The sequence below is a fragment of the Uranotaenia lowii genome, chromosome 1 (genome assembly GCF_029784155.1).
Source record: "Uranotaenia lowii strain MFRU-FL chromosome 1, ASM2978415v1, whole genome shotgun sequence".
In the NCBI taxonomy this organism is placed as follows: domain Eukaryota; kingdom Metazoa; phylum Arthropoda; class Insecta; order Diptera; family Culicidae; genus Uranotaenia; species Uranotaenia lowii.
In genome coordinates this window covers 12,345,417-12,365,083 of record NC_073691.1, presented here as the reverse complement: position 1 = coordinate 12,365,083, position 19,667 = coordinate 12,345,417, and the positions used below count along the sequence as shown (strand labels likewise).

The 19,667-nt window shown below is 40.8% G+C and overlaps 5 protein-coding genes across 9 annotated transcripts in view; 4 read left to right on the top strand and 1 right to left on the bottom strand.

Annotated features, from left to right (window-relative positions):
• The first annotated feature begins 611 nt into the window (after positions 1-611).
• Positions 612-1,849, top strand: LOC129748941 (GATA zinc finger domain-containing protein 1). The gene is made up of 2 exons (XM_055743756.1): positions 612-1,288; positions 1,349-1,849. Exons 1-2 carry the CDS (start codon positions 722-724, stop codon positions 1,712-1,714), a joined length of 933 nt encoding a protein of 310 aa, XP_055599731.1. The 5' UTR covers positions 612-721; the 3' UTR covers positions 1,715-1,849.
• On the bottom strand, positions 1,714-5,087 carry LOC129748922 (DNA ligase 1). Its single transcript, XM_055743730.1, has 4 exons — positions 4,953-5,087; positions 4,768-4,884; positions 4,260-4,475; positions 1,714-4,197 (listed from the first exon to the last, which is right to left on the bottom strand). The coding sequence occupies exons 1-4, from the start codon at positions 4,970-4,972 to the stop codon at positions 1,824-1,826; spliced, it is 2,727 nt and encodes a 908-aa protein (XP_055599705.1). The 5' UTR covers positions 4,973-5,087; the 3' UTR covers positions 1,714-1,823.
• A 992-nt stretch (positions 5,088-6,079) lies between these two features.
• Positions 6,080-13,083, top strand: LOC129748928 (protein sel-1 homolog 1). 2 transcript variants are annotated; one of them, XM_055743744.1, is made up of 5 exons: positions 6,080-6,289; positions 6,357-7,572; positions 7,631-8,469; positions 8,529-8,733; positions 12,064-13,083. In XM_055743744.1, the coding sequence occupies exons 2-5, from the start codon at positions 6,457-6,459 to the stop codon at positions 12,388-12,390; spliced, it is 2,487 nt and encodes an 828-aa protein (XP_055599719.1). In that variant the 5' UTR covers positions 6,080-6,289; positions 6,357-6,456; the 3' UTR covers positions 12,391-13,083. The 2 variants fall into 2 exon arrangements, with proteins under 2 accessions (XP_055599719.1, XP_055599713.1); XM_055743738.1 differs by having other exon boundaries at positions 6,354-7,572.
• A 568-nt stretch (positions 13,084-13,651) lies between these two features.
• Positions 13,652-15,373, top strand: LOC129753438 (26S proteasome regulatory subunit 6A-B). The gene is made up of 3 exons (XM_055749265.1): positions 13,652-14,127; positions 14,194-14,575; positions 14,635-15,373. The coding sequence occupies exons 1-3, from the start codon at positions 13,855-13,857 to the stop codon at positions 15,264-15,266; spliced, it is 1,287 nt and encodes a 428-aa protein (XP_055605240.1). The 5' UTR covers positions 13,652-13,854; the 3' UTR covers positions 15,267-15,373.
• Positions 15,374-18,125: 2,752 nt separating this feature from the next.
• LOC129750010 (uncharacterized) overlaps positions 18,126-19,667 on the top strand; it is a 97,832-nt gene continuing 96,290 nt past the window's right edge. For 2 of the 4 annotated variants that reach the window (XM_055745257.1, XM_055745240.1), the window contains exons 1-2: positions 18,126-18,283; positions 18,753-19,155. The gene's annotated coding sequence lies outside the window, so the exon portion shown is untranslated. Of the gene's footprint in view, positions 18,459-18,752; positions 19,156-19,667 lie in introns of all 4 variants that reach the window. The other 2 variants (XM_055745245.1, XM_055745250.1) reach the window with 2 other exon arrangements.

The following is a 19,667-nucleotide window of genomic DNA, read 5'->3' as shown; positions in this document are numbered from 1 at the left end:
CTGATCCTAAGCGCCTCAATTTTGAACTGGTCTCAGTGATCAAAACCCTCTTAAAAACGTATAATTTATAGTGTTTTCGTTTATTGGCAGTGGCAACCTCGTTACCCACGAGTTTTGCCCTCACTGCTGTTATTACGTTCGGTTATTAATTCAGAAGTCTACTAGTTTTGCCCGAGATTTGAACCTCAAGCAGGCGGTTGCACCCCGTTAAAATTGTCAGTGTTGGGGGTAAGCATAAGGGTGAGTATAGCAACCATATATTTGCATCGTCCTGGGTAACGATTCTGTTTGTTTATTCAGAAAAAGTTTTGCCCCGCGCGAGTGGAGATAAACGAAAACGGCATTATATTGCCCCGATTTTCACCGCAGAACTTTTTTCGCAGGTTTTTTTTTTCAAAGGAGTTTAACAACCAGGGTTATTCTTCCCTATATGCTTCAAGTAATAAAATTTCGATTTTTATTAATGTTTTCAAAATTTTGAAATGTATTCCTCATTTTTTTTGTTTCGACAAAATGAAACAGTACACCTGGTCAGGTTTCAGTCGATTTTGGCTGCGTTCGTGTGCGAAATATTTCAATGAATTGCTACACCTTCATGAAAAGTCGATTGTCCTTGATTGTAAACAAATAAATTTTCATTCGCGTAAATTCTGTCGCAGTGCAGTGCAGTGATTTTTAAAATTAATTAGAAAAAGGAAATTCTTTATTAAACCGTCGAAAGATGCCCCCGAAACCGAACGCCCGCTGTTCCCAGTGTCAGTCGTTTGGATCCGAGAAATGGCACACCGTGGAGCGGGGTGTACTGATCTGTGCAGCGTGCCACGAAAAGCAGGAAAGGGAACAGAAAGAACTAGAACAGGAGCTGCGGGAAATCCAAGCCATCCCTCCGCTGGCAGTGCGAGAGGCCGCCGAATCCATAACCGAACTTGGCCAACAGCTGCTGGATATGGAGAGAAGAAGGGAGGCTGCTGCCAGGGCTGCCTCTGCTGTGGATTCAGGCAAAAAGGAAGCGGAAGAGGATAAAGCTGCTATGGAGGTAGAGGTTAAGGAGGAAGACGACAAGGAGGGTAAGGATTCGAACGAGGAGACCAAACCAGCCAAACCGGTGCCTGCTCTGAGCCCTCGGAAACTGAGGAAAAATGTACGAAGTCGAAAGGGTGGCGCCAGTGGTTCCGGGGGAAATGGAGCCAAGGGAGGACGATCCAGGAGATTTATTTTCAAAAGTAAACCTATGAAGGCGCCTACCATCACGGTGACTACCCGGACTGTAGATTCGTTATTTTATAATGTAAGACTGTTATATTTCGTTAATGAAATTTCTTGAAACTATTTTCATTAATTTTTTCAGAACATTTACATCCAAATAGGGGACATCGTATCGGTAATGGATCCGGAAGACAATATCTACTATGCTCAAATACACGGATTACAAATTGATTCCTACTGTGAAAAATCTGCTTATATAACTTGGTTGCTGCCCACCAGTGCTAGCCCGGAGCCCAACGAGAGATTCGATCCGTCTACCTACGTGATTGGCCCGTCGGAAGACTTCGCTCGGAAGCTGAGCTATATGGAGTTTGTCATGCACGCTCCAAGCAATTACTATTTGGACAGAAATAATCCGTACCCGCGACCCGATAGCTGGGGACCGGAGAATTCCACGCAAAAAGATAACTCCAATTTTGTTTGGACAAACATCGCACATCTTCATTAGAAGAGAAAATTTTTTTTTGTGTGAATTTAGATGCGTAATTTATTGTAAACAGAACACAGCTTAAGAACTAGATTTAATAAGTATTGTAGAACAATATTCAGAAACATATTCAATAAAAATCTTCTTCAGGATCTCGCTGATTGCCTTGTTGATTTTTTATCTGATCCTGGTTGAGGTACATACTGGCAACCTGTTTGGCCGAGGTCGCATCAGTGACGCCTTTGTCGTCCCGAATTTTTATGAAACGAGGAAAACGTAGCGAGATGCCCTTTTCTCCGTCGATGATACCGTGAGCTGCACGATGCACTGGAGAAAGAGATAAATCCGCACACAGAACTTCCCACACTTGGGCCGGTTCGAACCAATCATCCGGTTCATGGGAACTGTCGTACCGATAATAGCCTTTGGCTCGTGGGATGGTTTTGTCCTTAAAGAAATAGGTGTGCTGTTGCAAGTCTTCGTCAGAAAATCCGGTCCCAATCTTACAAATACTTTGATACTCCTCGTTATCTTCATCGTAACAGGCCAATAGAAAACCACCGTATGTTCCAGTTCGCTTGCCTTTGCCCTTGTAACCTCCGATTACTACCAGATCCAGAGAGTCGCCAACACCAGACAGATAATCCTTCTTCAGTTTTAACCAGTTGCGGGATCTTTTGGCAATTTCGTACGTGGCTTCTTTCATCAAAGTTTTCACCATCAATCCTTCGCAGTTTCCTTTGACGGCTTCCTCCAAGAACCGCTGTAGTTCATCGATGTCACTGGTATCCAGACGAGTGGCGTATTTCCATTCACCCTCGATCTCGCGGAAGTGTTTATACAGCAACTCTCTCCTTTCCAGGAAAGGTTTCTCAACCAAAGGACTGCCATTGAGATACAGTAAATCAAACATAAATACGCAAACCTGTACCTTGATTTCGTCTTCTTGGGCATCTTTCCTTTTCCGGGTGCTTAAAATTTGGAACGGTAGAATCTGCTTCTTTTCCGTATCCCAAGCGACAGCCTCGCAATCCAAAATTGCACTTTTGACCGTTTCTTTCTGTGTACGATCCAATCGGTTGATAATGTCTGGATACTTTGTGGTGTTATTTTCCTGATTCCGACTGTAGATGTTGACTGTACCGTCTTCCAATATGTGAATCTGGGCACGCTCCCCATCGTACTTCCATTCGCAGGTAAAATCAATGCCTCCAAATCGTTCCAGCACCTCATGTACTCCCTTGGTAGGATGAGCCAACATCGGCTTCAGTGGAGTCCCTGGCATCATCGGACACATCTCCATCAGCTTGTCAACTCCTTGCTCCAACAAAACGGGGATAATCTGATTGTAGTTGGGACACTGACAAAAGACAGTCTTTAATATCAATGCAATTTCCTCCATTTTACTCTTAGCGCTGGCCTCGCTACATTTGCTTAAAGAATTTATTATTGGTTCTTTTAGATCTCCCTGATTTGGTGGGGTCATAGCACAAGCTTGTGCCAAGGCTTGCAATAAAGACTGTTCGGCCAACCCTATCCGCAACTTTCCAGCCAATGACCGGATAATAAACCGCGCTTCCGAATGCCGACACGCAACAAACATCGACTGAATTTTGTCCATCTTTTTGGCCATCGCAGCTGTTCCCGTCATCTTGGCTATCTCCCGCAGTTTTCCAAAAACTCCTTCCACCGTATGCGCAGCCGGTCTAAACATCATTCGCTGACTGCTCTTGGATTGTTCAGCCACCAAACCCAAATCTCCCGTGTTCTGGGCATCTGTCTTGATCTGACCCAAACTCCGTCCAGTACTCTGAGCAATAGCTTTCATCAAGGTGTGCTCCGCTATTCCCAACTCCATTCCTTCGTAGGTTGGGGCAAGCTGGTTCAAACTCAAATAAACACTAGGCAACAAGTCATTCGGACTCAACAGAATTACCGACCTAAAATAGTTACTCAGAATTTCCATCATTCGCAGCCGGCCACTCGTTTCCTCAATGATCTGAAAGGTACGAGCCAACGCCAGATAAGGGACCTTATCGCCTTTCTTCCAAAACGCATCCTTTATTGGGTGGTAGTTTTTCAAACCCGGATTATAATCCGCACCGTCTGATTTACCACCAGCAGAAGAAGTTCCACTCCCAGCTGGTTCTTTCTTGGTGAAGAAACTCATCACGTTCGCTCCTTTATCCTTGACGTCCTTTTTGGGAGAAGACTCCTGTTTGACTTCCTTTTTAGGCGATACCTCCTGCTTGATTTCTTTTTTCTCTGGCGATTTCTCCTCCTCTTTCACCTTGGGGGAATCTTTCTTCCCCTTGGAAGTGGTGGCCGACTTTTTATTACTGGTTTTGGGCGTTTTCTTCTCTTCCTTCACTTTGCTAGCGGAAGCAGAAGGCTTTTTCTTGCTGCTGCTCGAAGATGTTGGTGATGCTTTTTTATCTGTTTTAGACGTTTCCTTTTTAGGGCTTTCCACTTTCGGTGCAGTTTCCTTTTCAGTTGGTTTCGATCTACAAGTAAAACTGTATTGGTAATATGTGTCTCCGTGAAGACCAAAAACAGGACATCTTACCCCTCTTCCTCGCTGCCGGAAGAAGCGAGCCGGCGTCGTTTTACCGATGAAGACCCATCCTTGGGTTGTTGATTTTTCTGCGGCGATGGAGATGGTGATGAATCGAAGGCAGCCATCGATTTCGACTTCCGGCTGCCGTTGGTAGCGGCCGTCCGCTTGATCGGGCTATCTTCATCGGACGACTTGAGATCTTCTTTCTTTAACTTTTTAGCGGCGCTAATGGGACGGGTGATGGAGGTGGCGGAAGTGAACGAACGACAGAAACAAACGTAACGGTTAACATTTAACTGAAAATGCAAACTTGTGCTAGGGAACAGTACGATATGTCGCACTCGCGGTACGCGAATGGACATTTCCCGGGTCACGATACTCGTAATGGGAGTAACGCGTCCCACAAAAAGAACTCCGTTTCGTATCATCACTGTTTTGTTATTTCCTTATGGAAATAAAATCGTGATTCAAGAACGGGAAAATACACGTTTTAATAAACAGACTAGTATTGTTTTACCTAACCGCATTGTTATTGTCCTCCTTTCCTTCGGCTCCGTTCAATTCCACCTTCGTCTTGTCCGATGATGGCTCATCGTCGGTCGATTTCTTCACATTCGATTTGGTGAAAAAAGACCTTCAATTATAACCGTTTTTCAGTACTTATTTGGCAAATATTAACAAAAAACACTCAATCATACTTACAATATAGACTTTTGTGCCATTGTTCAACAGATTACAAATCCAAAATCAGTTCAATTCGTTGGGGGTTTTAAATATTTTCTGCACAATTTTTCCACCATTAAAAATAACACCGATAAACAAACTGAGCGCTGGCTGATGAGGGAAGCGTTTTGTTTTATTTTTCGAAAAATTGCGCCCTTTTTGACGCGGCCGTCATGCGTCAAATTTTCGATCGCAACGCGAAATGTTTCACTCCCATTGGATTTACAGTAACATGCAAAATATGATTTGATGTTTTTTTTCAAATTAGTGACACTGATAACATAAGTGATATGATTCATATAGGTAAATAGATCATATATATATATAAAATCATCATCTACTCTCATTTACTTTCTTTTATGTTTTAGTATTTTTTACTCAAACGTCTGATTGTTTTTATTATTTAAGTATTTAAAATAACAAAAAAGAAAGAATACAAATTAAATTCGAATTGCAAATAAAATTTTTAATAAACATAATAAAACAACATAAAATTACAAATATTAAAAATGACTTAAAAACAAAAATTATAAAAATGACAATTCGATAAAATGTTTTTTGACATCTTTATCGCTTTTGTTATTTTGTGTGATTTCCGGACGTTCCTATCTTATTTTAATTATTTTTGTTCAAAAATTAATAAAGTTTTTGAATGACAATTTTTATGTTATTTTTTTGGGTAATTTAATTATTTCCATCCTGATGGTCTTATAAAAAATTTACGGCGTGTTCGTAAATTGATTATTTTCTATCGAAGTGATTCTTTTTATTGATGCTGGCGTTCGTAAATTAAACAAACTGTATGCAAAGCATTGGAAGGTGATTTGACATCTACCAAACAAATCGATGCATCACCCAAAAAATCAGTTTACGAACGCGCCGTAAAAGAGTTATATTTGGTTCGAATTTCGGCGTTTTATGCATTTTGAGTCGATTAACTTTAATTTAAAAAAAATTCGATTCAAAATTCGATCGATTTCCTCGATTTTTTAAGGTAGGTTCGATCACTTCATCCAAACCCGATGTCGTCATTTTTTTTTCGATTTTTGACAGTTTCTCCTTTCGCACACGTCAGTTTTACGATTTTTCCCTTTTGCTCGCCTTCGCGAAAAATAAAAACATCCACCTATCCACCAGAGAGAAATCGCGTAATATTTTGAAATTCGTCAGAAATTTATGATTTACAGCTAGAAATATTGTTTTAAAAGTAAATTTTACTGTGTGTTCAGGTGGAGGAGTATTAAGGGTTGCGATCGATTCTTAAGTTAAGTGCGTTGGGTGTGGAAATCTATTGTTAAGGCTGAATTATAAGAAAGGTAATTTCGGAAAACAGCTGGCATTTTCTTTCATCAATTATCGCTTGCACTTTTGCTTTATCAGCAGCTGCAATTGAAGTCGTTGTTTGTCGACTTTGCCATTGGTCCATGGCAGAAAGGACACGTCGCCGTTAGAGCAAATTTTCCCCCAAAAAGGGTTCGGTGGAATGGTCGAGCGGTTGAAGATGCGGTGGTTTGCGGCGACGACGTTGCTGCTGGTGATGATTTTTCTTAGCCAGTTGACAAACGCTGAGTTGGAACTTAAGGGCCCGGAAGAGGGCAACACTAAGAAGAAGGATGCAGCTGGAGAAGAGCGAGATGGCACCGGGTCGGACTCAGGGACCGAAACAAGTAATATGAGGAAATCAACGGAAGAGTTGGAATTCTGGAAATCTTTGGAAGAATCAGTTCTAGGGAAGGAAGCCGACAGCAGGCAACAGGTGGGGGACAAGAAGAGCGATAAATCCGGTATGTTCGAGGGTCTTCCCGATGATATTCAATTCATGAGATCGGCTATTAAAATTGTAAAGGCACCGGATTTGTCCCAGGATAAGGAAAACCGTAAGATGTCGGAAATGTTGAACGAACTGTTGGAGAATCACGAACGAATGATTCTGAAGATAGAGAGTGAAATTGAGGAAATAAATCGAATGACCCCTGAGGATGAAGAGGAGGAACCTAGAGTTTTATCACCGGAGGAAATCGAAGCTCAGGAAGCATACGACAGGGCAATGGTTGTGATGAATCGAACCAAAGTAGATAAACTGCAAGGGCATAAGCTAATGCTGGAAGCCGCTGGGAAAGGACATTCACTTGCCAGATGTCATGTGGCTTGGGCTCAGCTACTCGGAAATCCGGTTCACATGGACATCGAATCGGCGAAGAAAACCTTTTTGGAGCTTGCAGAACAAGGGCTTCCGGATGCTCAGATGGGGCTGGGCTTTATGTATGCGACAGGGGTCGGCTTCAATGTAAGCCAAGCTAAGGCCTTGGTTTACTATACGATGGCTGCCATTGGGGACAACTCTTGGGCACAGATGGCGCTCGGCTACCGGTACTGGGCAGGCGTGGGCGTTCCTAATAGTTGCGAAACGGCGCTGGACTACTACCGGAAAGTGGCCACAAAGGTTGCGGATCAGGTGACCTTTTCCGGTGGTGCAGCCATTCACAGAATTCGGTTGCTGGATGAAATTGAAAACTCGGGCCCGAGCTCAGGCATTTTGGATAATGACCTGATCGATTACTACCAGCTGTTGGCGGACAAGGGCGACGTTCAAGCACAGGTGAGCTAAGCATTATTTTAAAACTAATAAAATATTACCAACAAAATTCCTGCTTTAGGTCGGCTTAGGACAATTGCACTACCAGGGTGGACGGGGAATTACGCTGGATCACCAGAAAGCTCTGCAATACTTCAGTCAGGCGGCTAACGCTGGAAATGCGGTGGCCATGGCTTTTCTGGGAAAAATCTATCTTGAGGGAAGCGATAATATCAAGGCGGACAACGACACTGCCTACAAGTATTTTCGGAAGGCGGCTGAACTGGGCAATCCTGTCGGACAGAGTGGATTGGGTATTATGTATCTACACGGTAAAGGAGTTGCTAAAAACACGGCTAAAGCGCTAAAATATTTCACGCAAGCTGCCGATCAGGGTTGGGTCGATGGACAACTACAGCTGGGAAATATGTATTTCAGTGGGATTGGTGTCAAGCGTGACTTCAAACTGGCTACGAAGTATTTCAACCTTGCTTCTCAATCGGGACATGTGCTGGCGTTCTATAATCTGGGTCAAATGCATGCGGTCGGTTTGGGTATGATGCGTTCCTGCCCGACGGCGGTCGAATTGTTTAAGAACGTTGCCGAACGTGGCAAATGGGCCGAACGGCTGATGGCTGCCCATCACGACTATCGCTTGTATCGATTTGAGGAAGCTTTCGTGCAGTACGCGTTGATGTCCGAGCTTGGTTATGAGGTAGCGCAAAGTAATGCAGCATTTTTGTTGGACCGTGGCGAAGTCAATCTGTTCAAAAATCGGAACGAAGAACTTATCCGGGCCTTACAGTTTTGGGGTCGGGCGGCAGCCCAGGGATATTCTGCGGCCCAAGTGAAACTTGGCGATTATCACTACTACGGTTTGGGTACGACCGTTGACTACGAAACGGCAGCCTCGCATTATAGGTGAGCAATTATTTAAAGTTTCCTTTTATAGCCAAGTAATAAATAAAATTGATTTTCAGGATGGCTTCAGAGCAGCAGCACAATGCCCAAGCTATGTTCAATCTGGGCTACATGCACGAACAGGGTTTGGGAATGAAAAAGGACATGCATCTAGCCAAACGATGCTATGATTTGGCGGCAGAGACTAGCCCGGATGCCAAAGTTCCAGTTACGCTCGCTTTGATGAAACTGCAACTGATGTTCAAATTCGAATCACTTCAAGAGGTAAGTGGAATTGGGTGTTTGTTTAAAAATAGAAGTTGAAGAACTGAGTAGGGTAATTTTTACAAGCATTTATGCTTTTTTTTCTTAAGTGAGCGCAATACTGTAGGAATTGAGGCTGTTATTCTGGACATGCATACTGAATGAGCATATCACGGAAACTTTATTGACCTCGAACTAAGCAATTTATGCAAGAAAAAAATCAAAATTTTTTTTTTCAGTAGTTTTTATTGTTAAAATAGTGTAAGAAAAGAGAAACATTTTAAAATTATCTTTTTAAGTTCTATCATTTCTAATTGAACTTTTGATGCATTAAAATTGTTTGACTCTTTTATAGTACTGATTCACAACTGAATTGTGCTAGAAAATGTAAAAAAAAGCTTCCAGGATATATATGGGCTCGAATGCAGTAGATGGCCAAAGACACCCTACATTGAAAAAAACTTATCGAAATTTTAAAATGGTTAGTCCAAACGTCCAAACTTTCCTGTTTTATCTTCCTTTTCCTCTTTATTTTGTGATTTGTTCTCTTCGCCAAGGGCCCATACAATGGCAATAAATTGCGCAACACTTTGGGTGAAATCGTTCTCCATTTTGAAGTATACTCTCTATTTTTCGTGAAATGTTGCATTATGTATGGGGCCTTAAATAGGCGCCAAACCTTAAGCGGGCCATAGACTACACAAATGGCTTGAGCAAATTCTATGATTCCACGACGATTGTTTGATGCTACACTCGCCCACACACTATACAAACATATTTCATGCAAGCACAAACGATTTCTGGCGGAAACAGCAACAGCAACAAAAAAAAAACCATCTCCACCCCGGATGGAGGATGGTTTGTACAAAATATTTCGATCCCGCCCCATTTTACTCCAACCGTTTGGGCGCTCATTCAAGCAGTGCCATACACGATGCAAATCGTGATCACAGCGATAAAATTTCATCGAATTTCATCGCATTTGTACAAATGTTGTGTTGTCTGTGGCCCGCTTTATGCGCATTTTACGAAAATTAGGAGAGGAAACCGCAAAATTTAGAGATAATAAGTTTAAAGCGAGCCATAGACTACACAAATAGCGTGTGCAAATTCGATGATTCCACGACGATTGTTTGATCTAGCTCGCCCACACAAGACACAAACAAATTTCGCGCAAACACAAACGATTTCTGGCGGAAACAGCAACAGCAACAACAAAAAGCCCTCTCCACCCCGGCTTAGTAAATGACCTGAATTTTGTACAAACAGCACCATACGCCATGCCACAGAGGGTGGTTCGTTCAAAATATTTCGTTTTCATGTTGTGTAGTCTTTAGGCACACAGTACACAAATTTCTACCCGGATCGTATTTAAACAACGCGAATGTGGTGTAGGTAGTAGTATATGGTCTCCTTTTTTCACATATTTTGCGCAGATGAGGGAGAAAGTCACATAAAAGTAGTAAGGACATAATACACAAATTCCGATTTGAATCGATTAAATTTAACCGATTTATGCAGCCGTTTTCCAATGTGTGGGATCCATAATGGGCGGCCCATCAATCGGCCCCGTACATTGGCAATTATCTGTGCAAATCGGTGTGGATCTAAATTTTTGTTGATTTTCTCCATTTTTTTTCTTGTTCAATTTTTTCCAATAGAAATAAATCCGGATTAAGAATTCGGGTTGGAAAAACATGGGATATAATATTATTTCTGGTCCCAGATTTATTTTAAAAATACATATTTATATTTAGATTTTTTACCGTTACCGCTGTGTTGGGTATGGCAAGATGGACCATAATGGTCTCAGCCGTCCCCTAGCGGGACAAGCAAATAAAAAAAAAAGAATATTTTATATGGCACTTATTGAAACTTCTATCAGTGCTGATATCGTTGAATATGCAGGAAGAATTAAAGGAATCTTTTTTGGTTATGGACTTACCCGGGTTTTTTCAGTGATGTAGGAATTTTCCTTTTGTTTCTTTCCGATGGCATTTCACAATTGAACACATGTTAGAAATCATCACAATACACTTTGTAGGAATTTGGCAGGCGCAAGCGCCAAAAATTTCCACCGACTTTTCCGCAAACGCGACTTTTCTACGCACCATTCTCTCTCACTAAACCGTTAAAACTTTTATCTCATTCTCTCGTGTTGAGAGAGCGTGTTGCTAAACTCTCAAAGCTCTCAACTCTCATGAAGAGGAGAAGCTCTAGCGTAACATTTAAAAAGGGCGAAACTAGCAGTTAGCTCGAAACGAGAAAATCGCGTTGGAAATTTCGGAACATCTAATCAAATCCTATTTAAAAAATCGACCACTTTTTATTCAACAAAATCAAAAAAAGTGCGTTATATTCACTTATTGTTCGTTGGTTATCGAAATCTTTAACTTTTTTCACTAAATTTCCGAGATTTTCGAGTTTCGCCTTTTTATGTTTTCGATTTCAGTTACGCCTGCAAGTCTGCAAGTTTCGCCTAATTGATCGGCCGTTTTTGTTTTGGTTTTGAAGTTACGCCCATGGGCGATGGGCGCGCTCGCAATCCCAGTATACGATTTCTCGTGTGTTAAACAGAGAAAGCAATAGCCTTCACTCCAATTTCACTCCGATTAGCTGTCATTCTTATAGAAATCTATGTAAGAGTGAAGAGCAAGCTTTATTCTTTTTAGCAGGCCCAATCCCAATTGGTCTCACACGCAAAAACTAATTAGGCCGTTTTGTCACACACGGTCAACTCAGTTACCGCCTATTGGCACTACACGAATAGAAAAATTAACCCCATTTTGAATAGGCGTAACTTCACGTTTCAACGAAAATGCATCAGCATGAAGTTTCGCCCATTTTAATTTTATCAATTTTTTGAAAGTTTTAAGCGATTTTAAGATGAAACCGCGTTTATTAGGTAAAGTGCAACTGCGTAAATCCGGAATGACCGTTAACTCGATTTGTTTACATTTGGCAGTTTCGCCCTTTTTAAATGTTACGCTAGAGCTCTCCTTTTGCTCGCCAGTGCTACCAGATATAATATACTTCTGTTCAGAAACCTATTTCCGGGATTAAGGCAGCGTGAGCCCCTTAATTGGCAATGAAATTGGAAACGAGTTAGGGCGATTGTTTTCCATGTGCGAGAGTTATATGTAGATAGATGTAGATAAAATTTAGCTAAAAATGCTTTTCGTTTTGCTTCCATCCCCATATGGTCCTTTCAGATAAACTGAATTGTAATTGTTCTTTATTGATTTAACGTCAGCCCATCGATATAAAATCAAAGTTAGGGTCAAAGAAATAGAATATGTAATGAAAAAAAAAACTGTTTCCGTCCGATTAAACCCCCCTTCCCAATCTCAGTCCCCTTTCAGTTTCCTGCTGAATCTGAACGAAAACATTGTCTCCAACTGGGATCTGTATCTGATAACGGTTCTGACCGTACTTTTCGGAGCTGCCCTTTACTTCCGAAGGCCTCAGCCACCGACAGCGGAAGGTGGAGGTGCCAACGATCATCATAACCACAACCCCCGACAGCCGACGCCACAGCCACCGGAACCCGATGAAGACGATAACCAGCAACAGCAACCGACGGATGAGCATATCGACGGAACATCATCGGAAAGAACCCGTCAACGAACTTCCGGAACGCCACAGCGGGAACAACAACGTGAAGATGGTCCCCAGTAGATAAACGGGAAGGGGGAGAGACCGAAACGGTGACGAACGCAACAACAATCTAGTTTATCGGCATCGATTGCGTATATTGCGAGAGAGAAAAGTTTCTTGCAGTTGTTGGGTGGGTGAATTAACAACTTTTTCATTTGAGAACCACTCGATTAAAGTGTTGCCAATAATTCGTGCCCGACACAGCTTATTTTTTTCCAAGGTCTGTGTTTAGTCATTTAACAAGTGAAGCGGTGTGTTCCGTCGATTAGTTTATAAAATTCGAAAGAAGAGAAATATTTTGTATTTTTATAATCGCATTTCCTTTATTGTTTTGTTTTATTATTTTACTATTAAATCGAAAATCTTTCTGATAATCAACAGAAAGGGAAACACTTCGTAAACTGAAAAGGATGGTGGTAAATATAAGCGTGTAGAGCAATATGCTTCTCTAAGTTGACATCACCTGTTAGATTGATTCGGTGATAATTTCTTTCCTAAATCTGTAAAACACAAGCGATTTTTTGTTTTGTGATTCCTGATTGATAATGAGTTCCCGAGCGCCTCTGGATTAAAAGAATATTAAATAAAATCAGCTGAGTTGCGAGCAACTCTTCAAAGTAACTATATTATGGTGGAAATGGAGCAGCAAGATTGAATGCATTGAAACAGTTGAACGAGAATGAAAAATCATTAATAAAAAATAGTCTTTAATTATTTTTCCATATTTTTTTTTTTGATCCGAAAGCGCTGTCGTTGAATTTGCATTTAAAAAACACCAAGAACAGAAAGATGTTTTAGTTATGGTATTGTGCCTTGCATTGAAAGTTTTAACTGAGGAATGTTTTGCAGTGCGGCTGCAAAGTCAGTGAAAATTTTAAAGAGCTTCTTAGTGTGTGTAAACTATAAACTCTTATACACTGATTTGACAGATCGAACTTATAAATAAGTGCTTATATGGCAGAAAGCGCATTTAATGACTGTGGGAAAACTCATCTTCACAAATTAGCTTTACTCAAGTCTTACCTTAGTTACCCTTGAATAGAATTTAATTGGATTCTTGATTATTTTCTATAAAGGATTTTAAATCTGGTTCATACTTCATCCGAGATTGATTAAAAAACTTTTTAAGTAGATATTTTCCAGCACCGAATGTAGCCATTGAACAGACCTATGAAAGAGTCCGATTCGTCAAATAGTAGATCAAAAAGTCCGAACCCACTCATTGTTTTGTTTATTTTCGGTTACTGAAAATCCCGGATTTTGACAGCACACGCACAGCGGATGACGGCCAGGCATTTTCCGAAAGTCATCATCAACACTCGAATTTTGCTTTGTGGTTGCGGTCTGGCTGTCTGGCGATCGTGTAATTTCCAAAGTTTTCGATCCTAAATCGACGTTTTCGTTCTCAGTAAGTGTTCGTAACGGTTCGCTCAAATTGTTAAGAAAGTTGAGAAGTAGAATTTAGAGTCGCTAACCCTCGCAACAATGGCTGGAACGCTTGAGGATAAATCTATCTGGGAGGATGGCGAGGAAACGCTGGGTGAGGAAGTTCTCCGAATGCCCACGGATGAGATTATTAGCCGAACTCGCTTGATGGACAATGAAATTAAGATCATGAAGAGTGAGGTCATGAGGATCACGCATGAACTGCAAACACAAAACGAGAAAATTAAGGATAACACCGAGAAAATCAAGGTTAACAAGACGTTACCCTATCTGGTGTCGAATGTCATAGAGCTGCTGGATGTAGATCCCCAGGTGAGATTACCTCCATTTTCTTAATTTTTTCAAATATGAATAACTTTTGTATATAATACTCAACAGGAAGAGGAAGACGATGGGGCAGTTGTGGTTCTGGACTCGCAGAGGAAGGGCAAATGTGCTGTTATCAAAACTTCCACCAGACAAACCTACTTCCTGCCGGTGATCGGCTTGGTTGATCCGGAGAAGTTGAAACCCGGCGATTTGGTCGGCGTTAATAAGGATTCTTACTTGATTTTGGAAACACTTCCAGCAGAGTATGACGCCCGTGTCAAGGCCATGGAGGTGGATGAACGACCGACTGAACAGTATTCCGATATCGGAGGTTTGGATAAGCAGATTCAGGAACTGATCGAGGCCGTTGTGTTGCCCATGACCCACAAGGAAAAGTTCAAGAATCTGGGCATTCATCCACCGAAGGGAGTTCTTCTATATGGTCCACCTGGTAATTATAAGTCAAAAGATTTACTCAATTTAAAATACTGAAAGTTTAATTTTTTTCAGGAACGGGAAAAACTCTTCTGGCTCGAGCTTGTGCCGCTCAGACCAAGTCCACCTTCCTAAAGCTGGCCGGACCTCAGCTGGTGCAGATGTTCATCGGAGATGGAGCCAAGCTGGTACGGGATGCATTCGCCCTAGCCAAGGAGAAATCCCCTGCAATCATCTTCATCGACGAGCTGGACGCCATCGGTACGAAACGTTTCGATTCGGAAAAGGCCGGTGATCGTGAGGTGCAGCGAACTATGTTGGAACTGTTGAACCAGCTGGATGGTTTCAGTTCTACGGCCGATATCAAAGTCATTGCCGCAACCAATCGGGTGGACATCCTTGATCCTGCGCTGCTCCGTTCCGGTCGGTTGGATCGTAAGATCGAATTTCCGCACCCGAACGAGGAAGCGCGGGCCCGTATCATGCAGATCCATTCGCGTAAGATGAATGTCAGCCCGGATGTGAACTTCGAGGAGCTAGCCCGCTCGACGGACGATTTCAACGGGGCCCAATGCAAAGCCGTTTGCGTGGAAGCCGGTATGATCGCGCTGCGTCGTTCGGCCGTCACCGTCACCCATGAGGACTTTATGGATGCCATCATGGAGGTGCAGGCCAAAAAGAAAGCCAACCTCAACTACTATGCCTAGTGTGTTGGGGTTCCGATAATCTTTTTTAATAACAAATAAGTAAGTTTGCTTGAACTGTAACACACAATGTGGTTATTTAGAATTTAAAATATACATCATAAAAATAAGCTATGTTGATTACTTCGCCAGAGAAACCGATTCTTTTACTTTTGACTTAGTTTTTCAAGAAACTTTTATTTGAGATCAAAATCATTATCAAAATATTTAAAACAGGATCCAAGTTTTAAAGATATCAAAGACAAAACACAAAAATAAATCAGTTTATGATTCTCAGTATGATATTGTATTCTAGTCATTGTTTACTTCCGTTTGTGATCATGTCAAAATTGAAATTTGAAAATTTAGCAATTTCAATTTGACCATTTTTACAGTTAATATGAAGATTAAATCAATGTTTTAAAGTTTTGCAACTTGGACTTCTTTGAAAAAAATCATTGATAATTTTAGATTTTTTTTATTTCAACAATTTTATATAACTTCAATAATATTTTTCAGATTAAGTTAATTTCGGCAATTTTGAAAATTTTGTAAAATTTGAATATTTTTGTGCTTTTGAAAAAAAAAATTCTAGTTGGATTCAACAATTCGGAATTTTTAATAAATCTTTATTAATTTTCTAATCAATTTCAAATTAAAATATTTTAGTCTTTCAATTTGGTCATTTTTGAAGCTTTAATTATTTCGTCAGTATTTATAAGTTAAATAATTTTATTTGTTGACGATTTTTGTTTTTTTAGTTGAAACTGATTTTAAATTTTGACGGTTTTATCAAGTTGTACTTTAGTATGGTTCAACAATTTTGGGCAACATTCAAGTTTAAAAAATTGAAATATTAATTAATTTATTTATTTATTTATTTATTTATTTATTTCTGATCAACGGATCACATGTTGATCCCAATGATTACTTAAAATTAAGGTTAAAAACAAAACATTTAAATCTAACTATGGGGATCTCAAGGCCCTAATCACTTTTCTTCGGAAAACATCCCTCGAAATGTCGAAGTCAAAATGCACCGAAAAACGGTTGAAAGATTTCATTGCACCGATGAGGGCGCTGTTAGCTCCGTAATTGTTCATTCGAAAGGGAATGTACAATTGAAGATCCTGATTCCTGAATCCACGGGGTCGTACACTAAGCGGAATAGCCTCCAATAGCGTGGGACAGTCGATTCGCGATGTCAGGAGGTCGGCGACAAATGAGGCACGTGTTGCTTGTCTGCGGGCTTGAAGGGTGTCGATATCTATGAGGCGGCATCGATTTTCGTAGCTAGGCAAGCGAAAAGGGTCTTGCCAGTTCAGGTGTCTAAGGGCATATCGCAAGAATCGCCGCTGAATGGTCTCGAGCCGATCGACACCGTTCTGGTAGTAGGGACACCAGACAGCTGAAGCGTATTCAAGGATGGAACGAACAATGCTGCAGTATAAGCTTTTCAAGCAAAACACGTCCTTGAAGTCCTTCGCCACTCTAAAAATGAAACCGAGGCTTCTGGATGCTTTGTCAATCACATAGTTGGTGTGTGCCTTGAATTCCAGGCGCTGATCTAGGATTACGCCAAGATCGTTAACGTGGTTCACACGTGCGATGGGTTCGTCTCCGAGGAAGTACTCCGCAATTAAAGGCTGCCGCTTACGAGAAAAGCTGATGATTGCACATTTGCTGCGGTTTAATGGCAGGCAGTTAATGTCACACCACTCAGCGAAGAGGTTGAATTGACGTTGCAGGAAATTGATGTCGTCGTTGTCGTTTATGGTGTAAAATAGTTTTAGGTCATCAGCATAGCCAAGTTTGGGGACGTCGAGGAGTGACAACACGTCGTTGAAGTAAATTAGGAAAATAATCGGTCCGAGATGGCTACCTTGAGGCACACCGGAGGTAGCAGGAAATTGCCTGGAAAAGGTGTCACCCGTTCGAACAATCAATTTACGACCAGTTAAATAACTGCGGAACCAGCCGAGTAGAGTACCACAGAATCCTAAGCGTTCGAGTTTACCGATGGCAATTTCATGGTTCACCTTGTCGAAAGCAGCAGACAGATCGGTATAGATTGCATCGGTTTGAGATTTGGCAACAAAACTTTCATGCACAAAAGAAGTGAACGTTAGCAGTCAAGTGAACGTAATAGTCATTATTTTTAGACACCGATGCATTTTGCAATTTTGACCAATTTGGTGATTTAAAATTTTATCAGTTTCAACAATGTGACTATAATGATAATTTTTATCGTTTTAAAAATTTGAACAATGTTGACTGCTTTAAAAAATTATAATTCTGATATTTTAATATTTAATTTTTGTATAAGCATTTTGCAATAAGCGTATCAATGGTTAGAAAAATTTTCTAAGAAAGAGAAAAAGATAACAAAAGGGTCATATTCGAATTTGTATTATTATGAATCTGGTTTAATTATTATATGTTTCGGAAATAGTTTGGACAGCTGCGACAATTAATAAAAACTGAAATTCTAGAAATGCCGTAATTTATACTACTAAGACAATTTGTTAATTCTATACATTTGGCAATTTTCACTCGACAAATGACAAACGCCAATTTCGGTAAATATTCTACAACTATTTTTTCAAACAACAAACTAAAATTAAAGTTTTGATTTTATGTCTATTTATTGTTAAAAGGTGGCATCCCTACTTCCTTGTTCCGTTTGTTGATTATTTGGAGAAAAAATCCCGGGAACCAAACCCTTCGTTAAGTTTTTTTCCGTTATTCGCAAAAAACTGTCAAAACGATTCCTTCTCTTTCTCGCCAAGTGTTTTTCCGCTTTGAAACCATAAGCAAGAAAGAAATAGAATTCAAAGACGAACCTCCAAAAGCAGCGAGCGAACTGACAGCAGCGCAGTGAAACGGGAAAAAATTTAGCAAAATCAATCGATAAACAAGTGGAGTGGCGATTGCACCTACGAAGACGACGATACGCAAGTGGTTCGCTGAATAGTTTCTCACGAAATTATCGGTTTTTCGGGCGAAAAAGACGGTCTTGTTCCGGGAAAACGAGTAAAAAGGTGCTTGTTTTAGTGGTTTTCGGGAACGGTGGTTTAATATTTTTTTGAAACGTAGAGTAATGGTTATTTTTCTTGGGGGGACTTGCGAAGAATTTGCACAACTGGTCCACATTGGGGTCATCCATTGATTGGTTACATCTGGCTTTACGGGAGTGATTGTGGGGAAACATAGCCTGTAAGCGAAAAGTTGTGATTTTTGTGTTGTAAGAATTGGTTCAATATGGGGCATCGTTAGGGTACATTAATGGATGGGAAGCCTGAATTCCTCCAGGCCACAGTTGCTAATTACCCGTTATAAAATCTGCGAAAAAAATCTCGACTACTGTGATAGTGTTGGAAATCTTTTCCCCTTCCAGTCTTCCAGGTTAAGGGTCAATGTGTAAATAATGGGGAGTTCCACTCGTTCCACTAATTGAAATATTTCAGTTTAATAGGGTAGATGATTTTATAAAAAGTTTTTTTCTTACAGCAGTGAAGCAATTTTCAAACATGTGAAAAATGTGAAATCTTCAACCAATGATTGGGAAGAAAAAATGCTAGCAGTCATACAACACTGAATACGGAAAAGGCGGAAGAACGAACGACGACACATCGAGGATTGTCACTCGCTCGATAATTCCCTTTTTCGGATCTCCAGAAAGAACAAAAAGTGCCGAGAAAGGGGAGGAAGCTTTTGTGGGATTGTGCGTGGGTGGTAACCCCTCTTCTGGGTGGAGGACCACAAAACTATACCCAATAGTGATTTACACAACCCACTTGGCACTTGGGGTTTTTTTTCTCTGTACTTGGCTCAATAACATTTCGATCCAGTCGGCCCTTCCTGGAGAGCTAAAGGGTTACGCAAAATCAGCTCTAGCGTTCTACTCTCGAAGGTAAGTCACTCGAACTAATTACACCACTCATTATTCCGTCTACCTGTATACATTTCTATTCCATACGCAAATTTAGCTGAGACCTACGTTTTACAAGGGTTCAGATTTCAACCTTGACATGTGACCCACTTTTGAGAATTCCATTGATGAAAGAAATAAAAAAACAGCTACGCACAGTTCAAAGAGTATTTCTAGTTAAAGTTAAAAATGGAACTGAACTAAAAATAATATAAAATATTTCTTGTACTGTTAAATTGTTTCTTGCGCGAAACGAAGGAGGGCCTCCAAAATGTCGCGCCAGGTGCCAAAACCTACCTGAAGCACCTACCCATGTAGATTTTATACATTCTTTTGCCATAACAAACGAAACACACCTCATCCGAAGATAGTGCTGCTGCAATAATAAAAACTGCCATTGCCATATTCCCTCTTGGCAGCATACAGCAGCTTTGCATGAGGCATGGCGTACGGTTTTGTGTTTTGGCTATGATTGATTTCTCCGTAATTCAGCA

Bases quoted from the DNA above. Each gene is read 5' to 3' on its own strand.
- LOC129753438 (XM_055749265.1), top strand. From the start codon at position 13,855: ATGGCTGGAACGCTTGAGGATAAATCTATCTGGGAGGATGGCGAGGAA. The intron at 14,128-14,193 runs GTGAGATTACCT...AATACTCAACAG, and splicing joins TGCTGGATGTAGATCCCCAG to GAAGAGGAAGACGATGGGGC. The intron at 14,576-14,634 runs GTAATTATAAGT...AATTTTTTTCAG, and splicing joins TCTTCTATATGGTCCACCTG to GAACGGGAAAAACTCTTCTG.
- LOC129748922 (XM_055743730.1), bottom strand. From the start codon at position 4,972: ATGGCACAAAAGTCTATATT. The intron at 4,885-4,952 runs GTAAGTATGATT...TTATAATTGAAG, and splicing joins ATGGCACAAAAGTCTATATT to GTCTTTTTTCACCAAATCGA. The intron at 4,476-4,767 runs GTAAAACAATAC...CCGTCCCATTAG, and splicing joins GACAATAACAATGCGGTTAG to CGCCGCTAAAAAGTTAAAGA.
- LOC129748928 (XM_055743744.1), top strand. From the start codon at position 6,457: ATGGTCGAGCGGTTGAAGATGCGGTGGTTTGCGGCGACGACGTTGCTG. The intron at 8,470-8,528 runs GTGAGCAATTAT...ATTGATTTTCAG, and splicing joins ACGGCAGCCTCGCATTATAG to GATGGCTTCAGAGCAGCAGC. The intron at 8,734-12,063 runs GTAAGTGGAATT...TCCCAATCTCAG, and splicing joins AATTCGAATCACTTCAAGAG to TCCCCTTTCAGTTTCCTGCT.
- LOC129748941 (XM_055743756.1), top strand. From the start codon at position 722: ATGCCCCCGAAACCGAACGCCCGCTGTTCCCAGTGTCAGTCGTTTGGA. The intron at 1,289-1,348 runs GTAAGACTGTTA...TAATTTTTTCAG, and splicing joins TAGATTCGTTATTTTATAAT to AACATTTACATCCAAATAGG.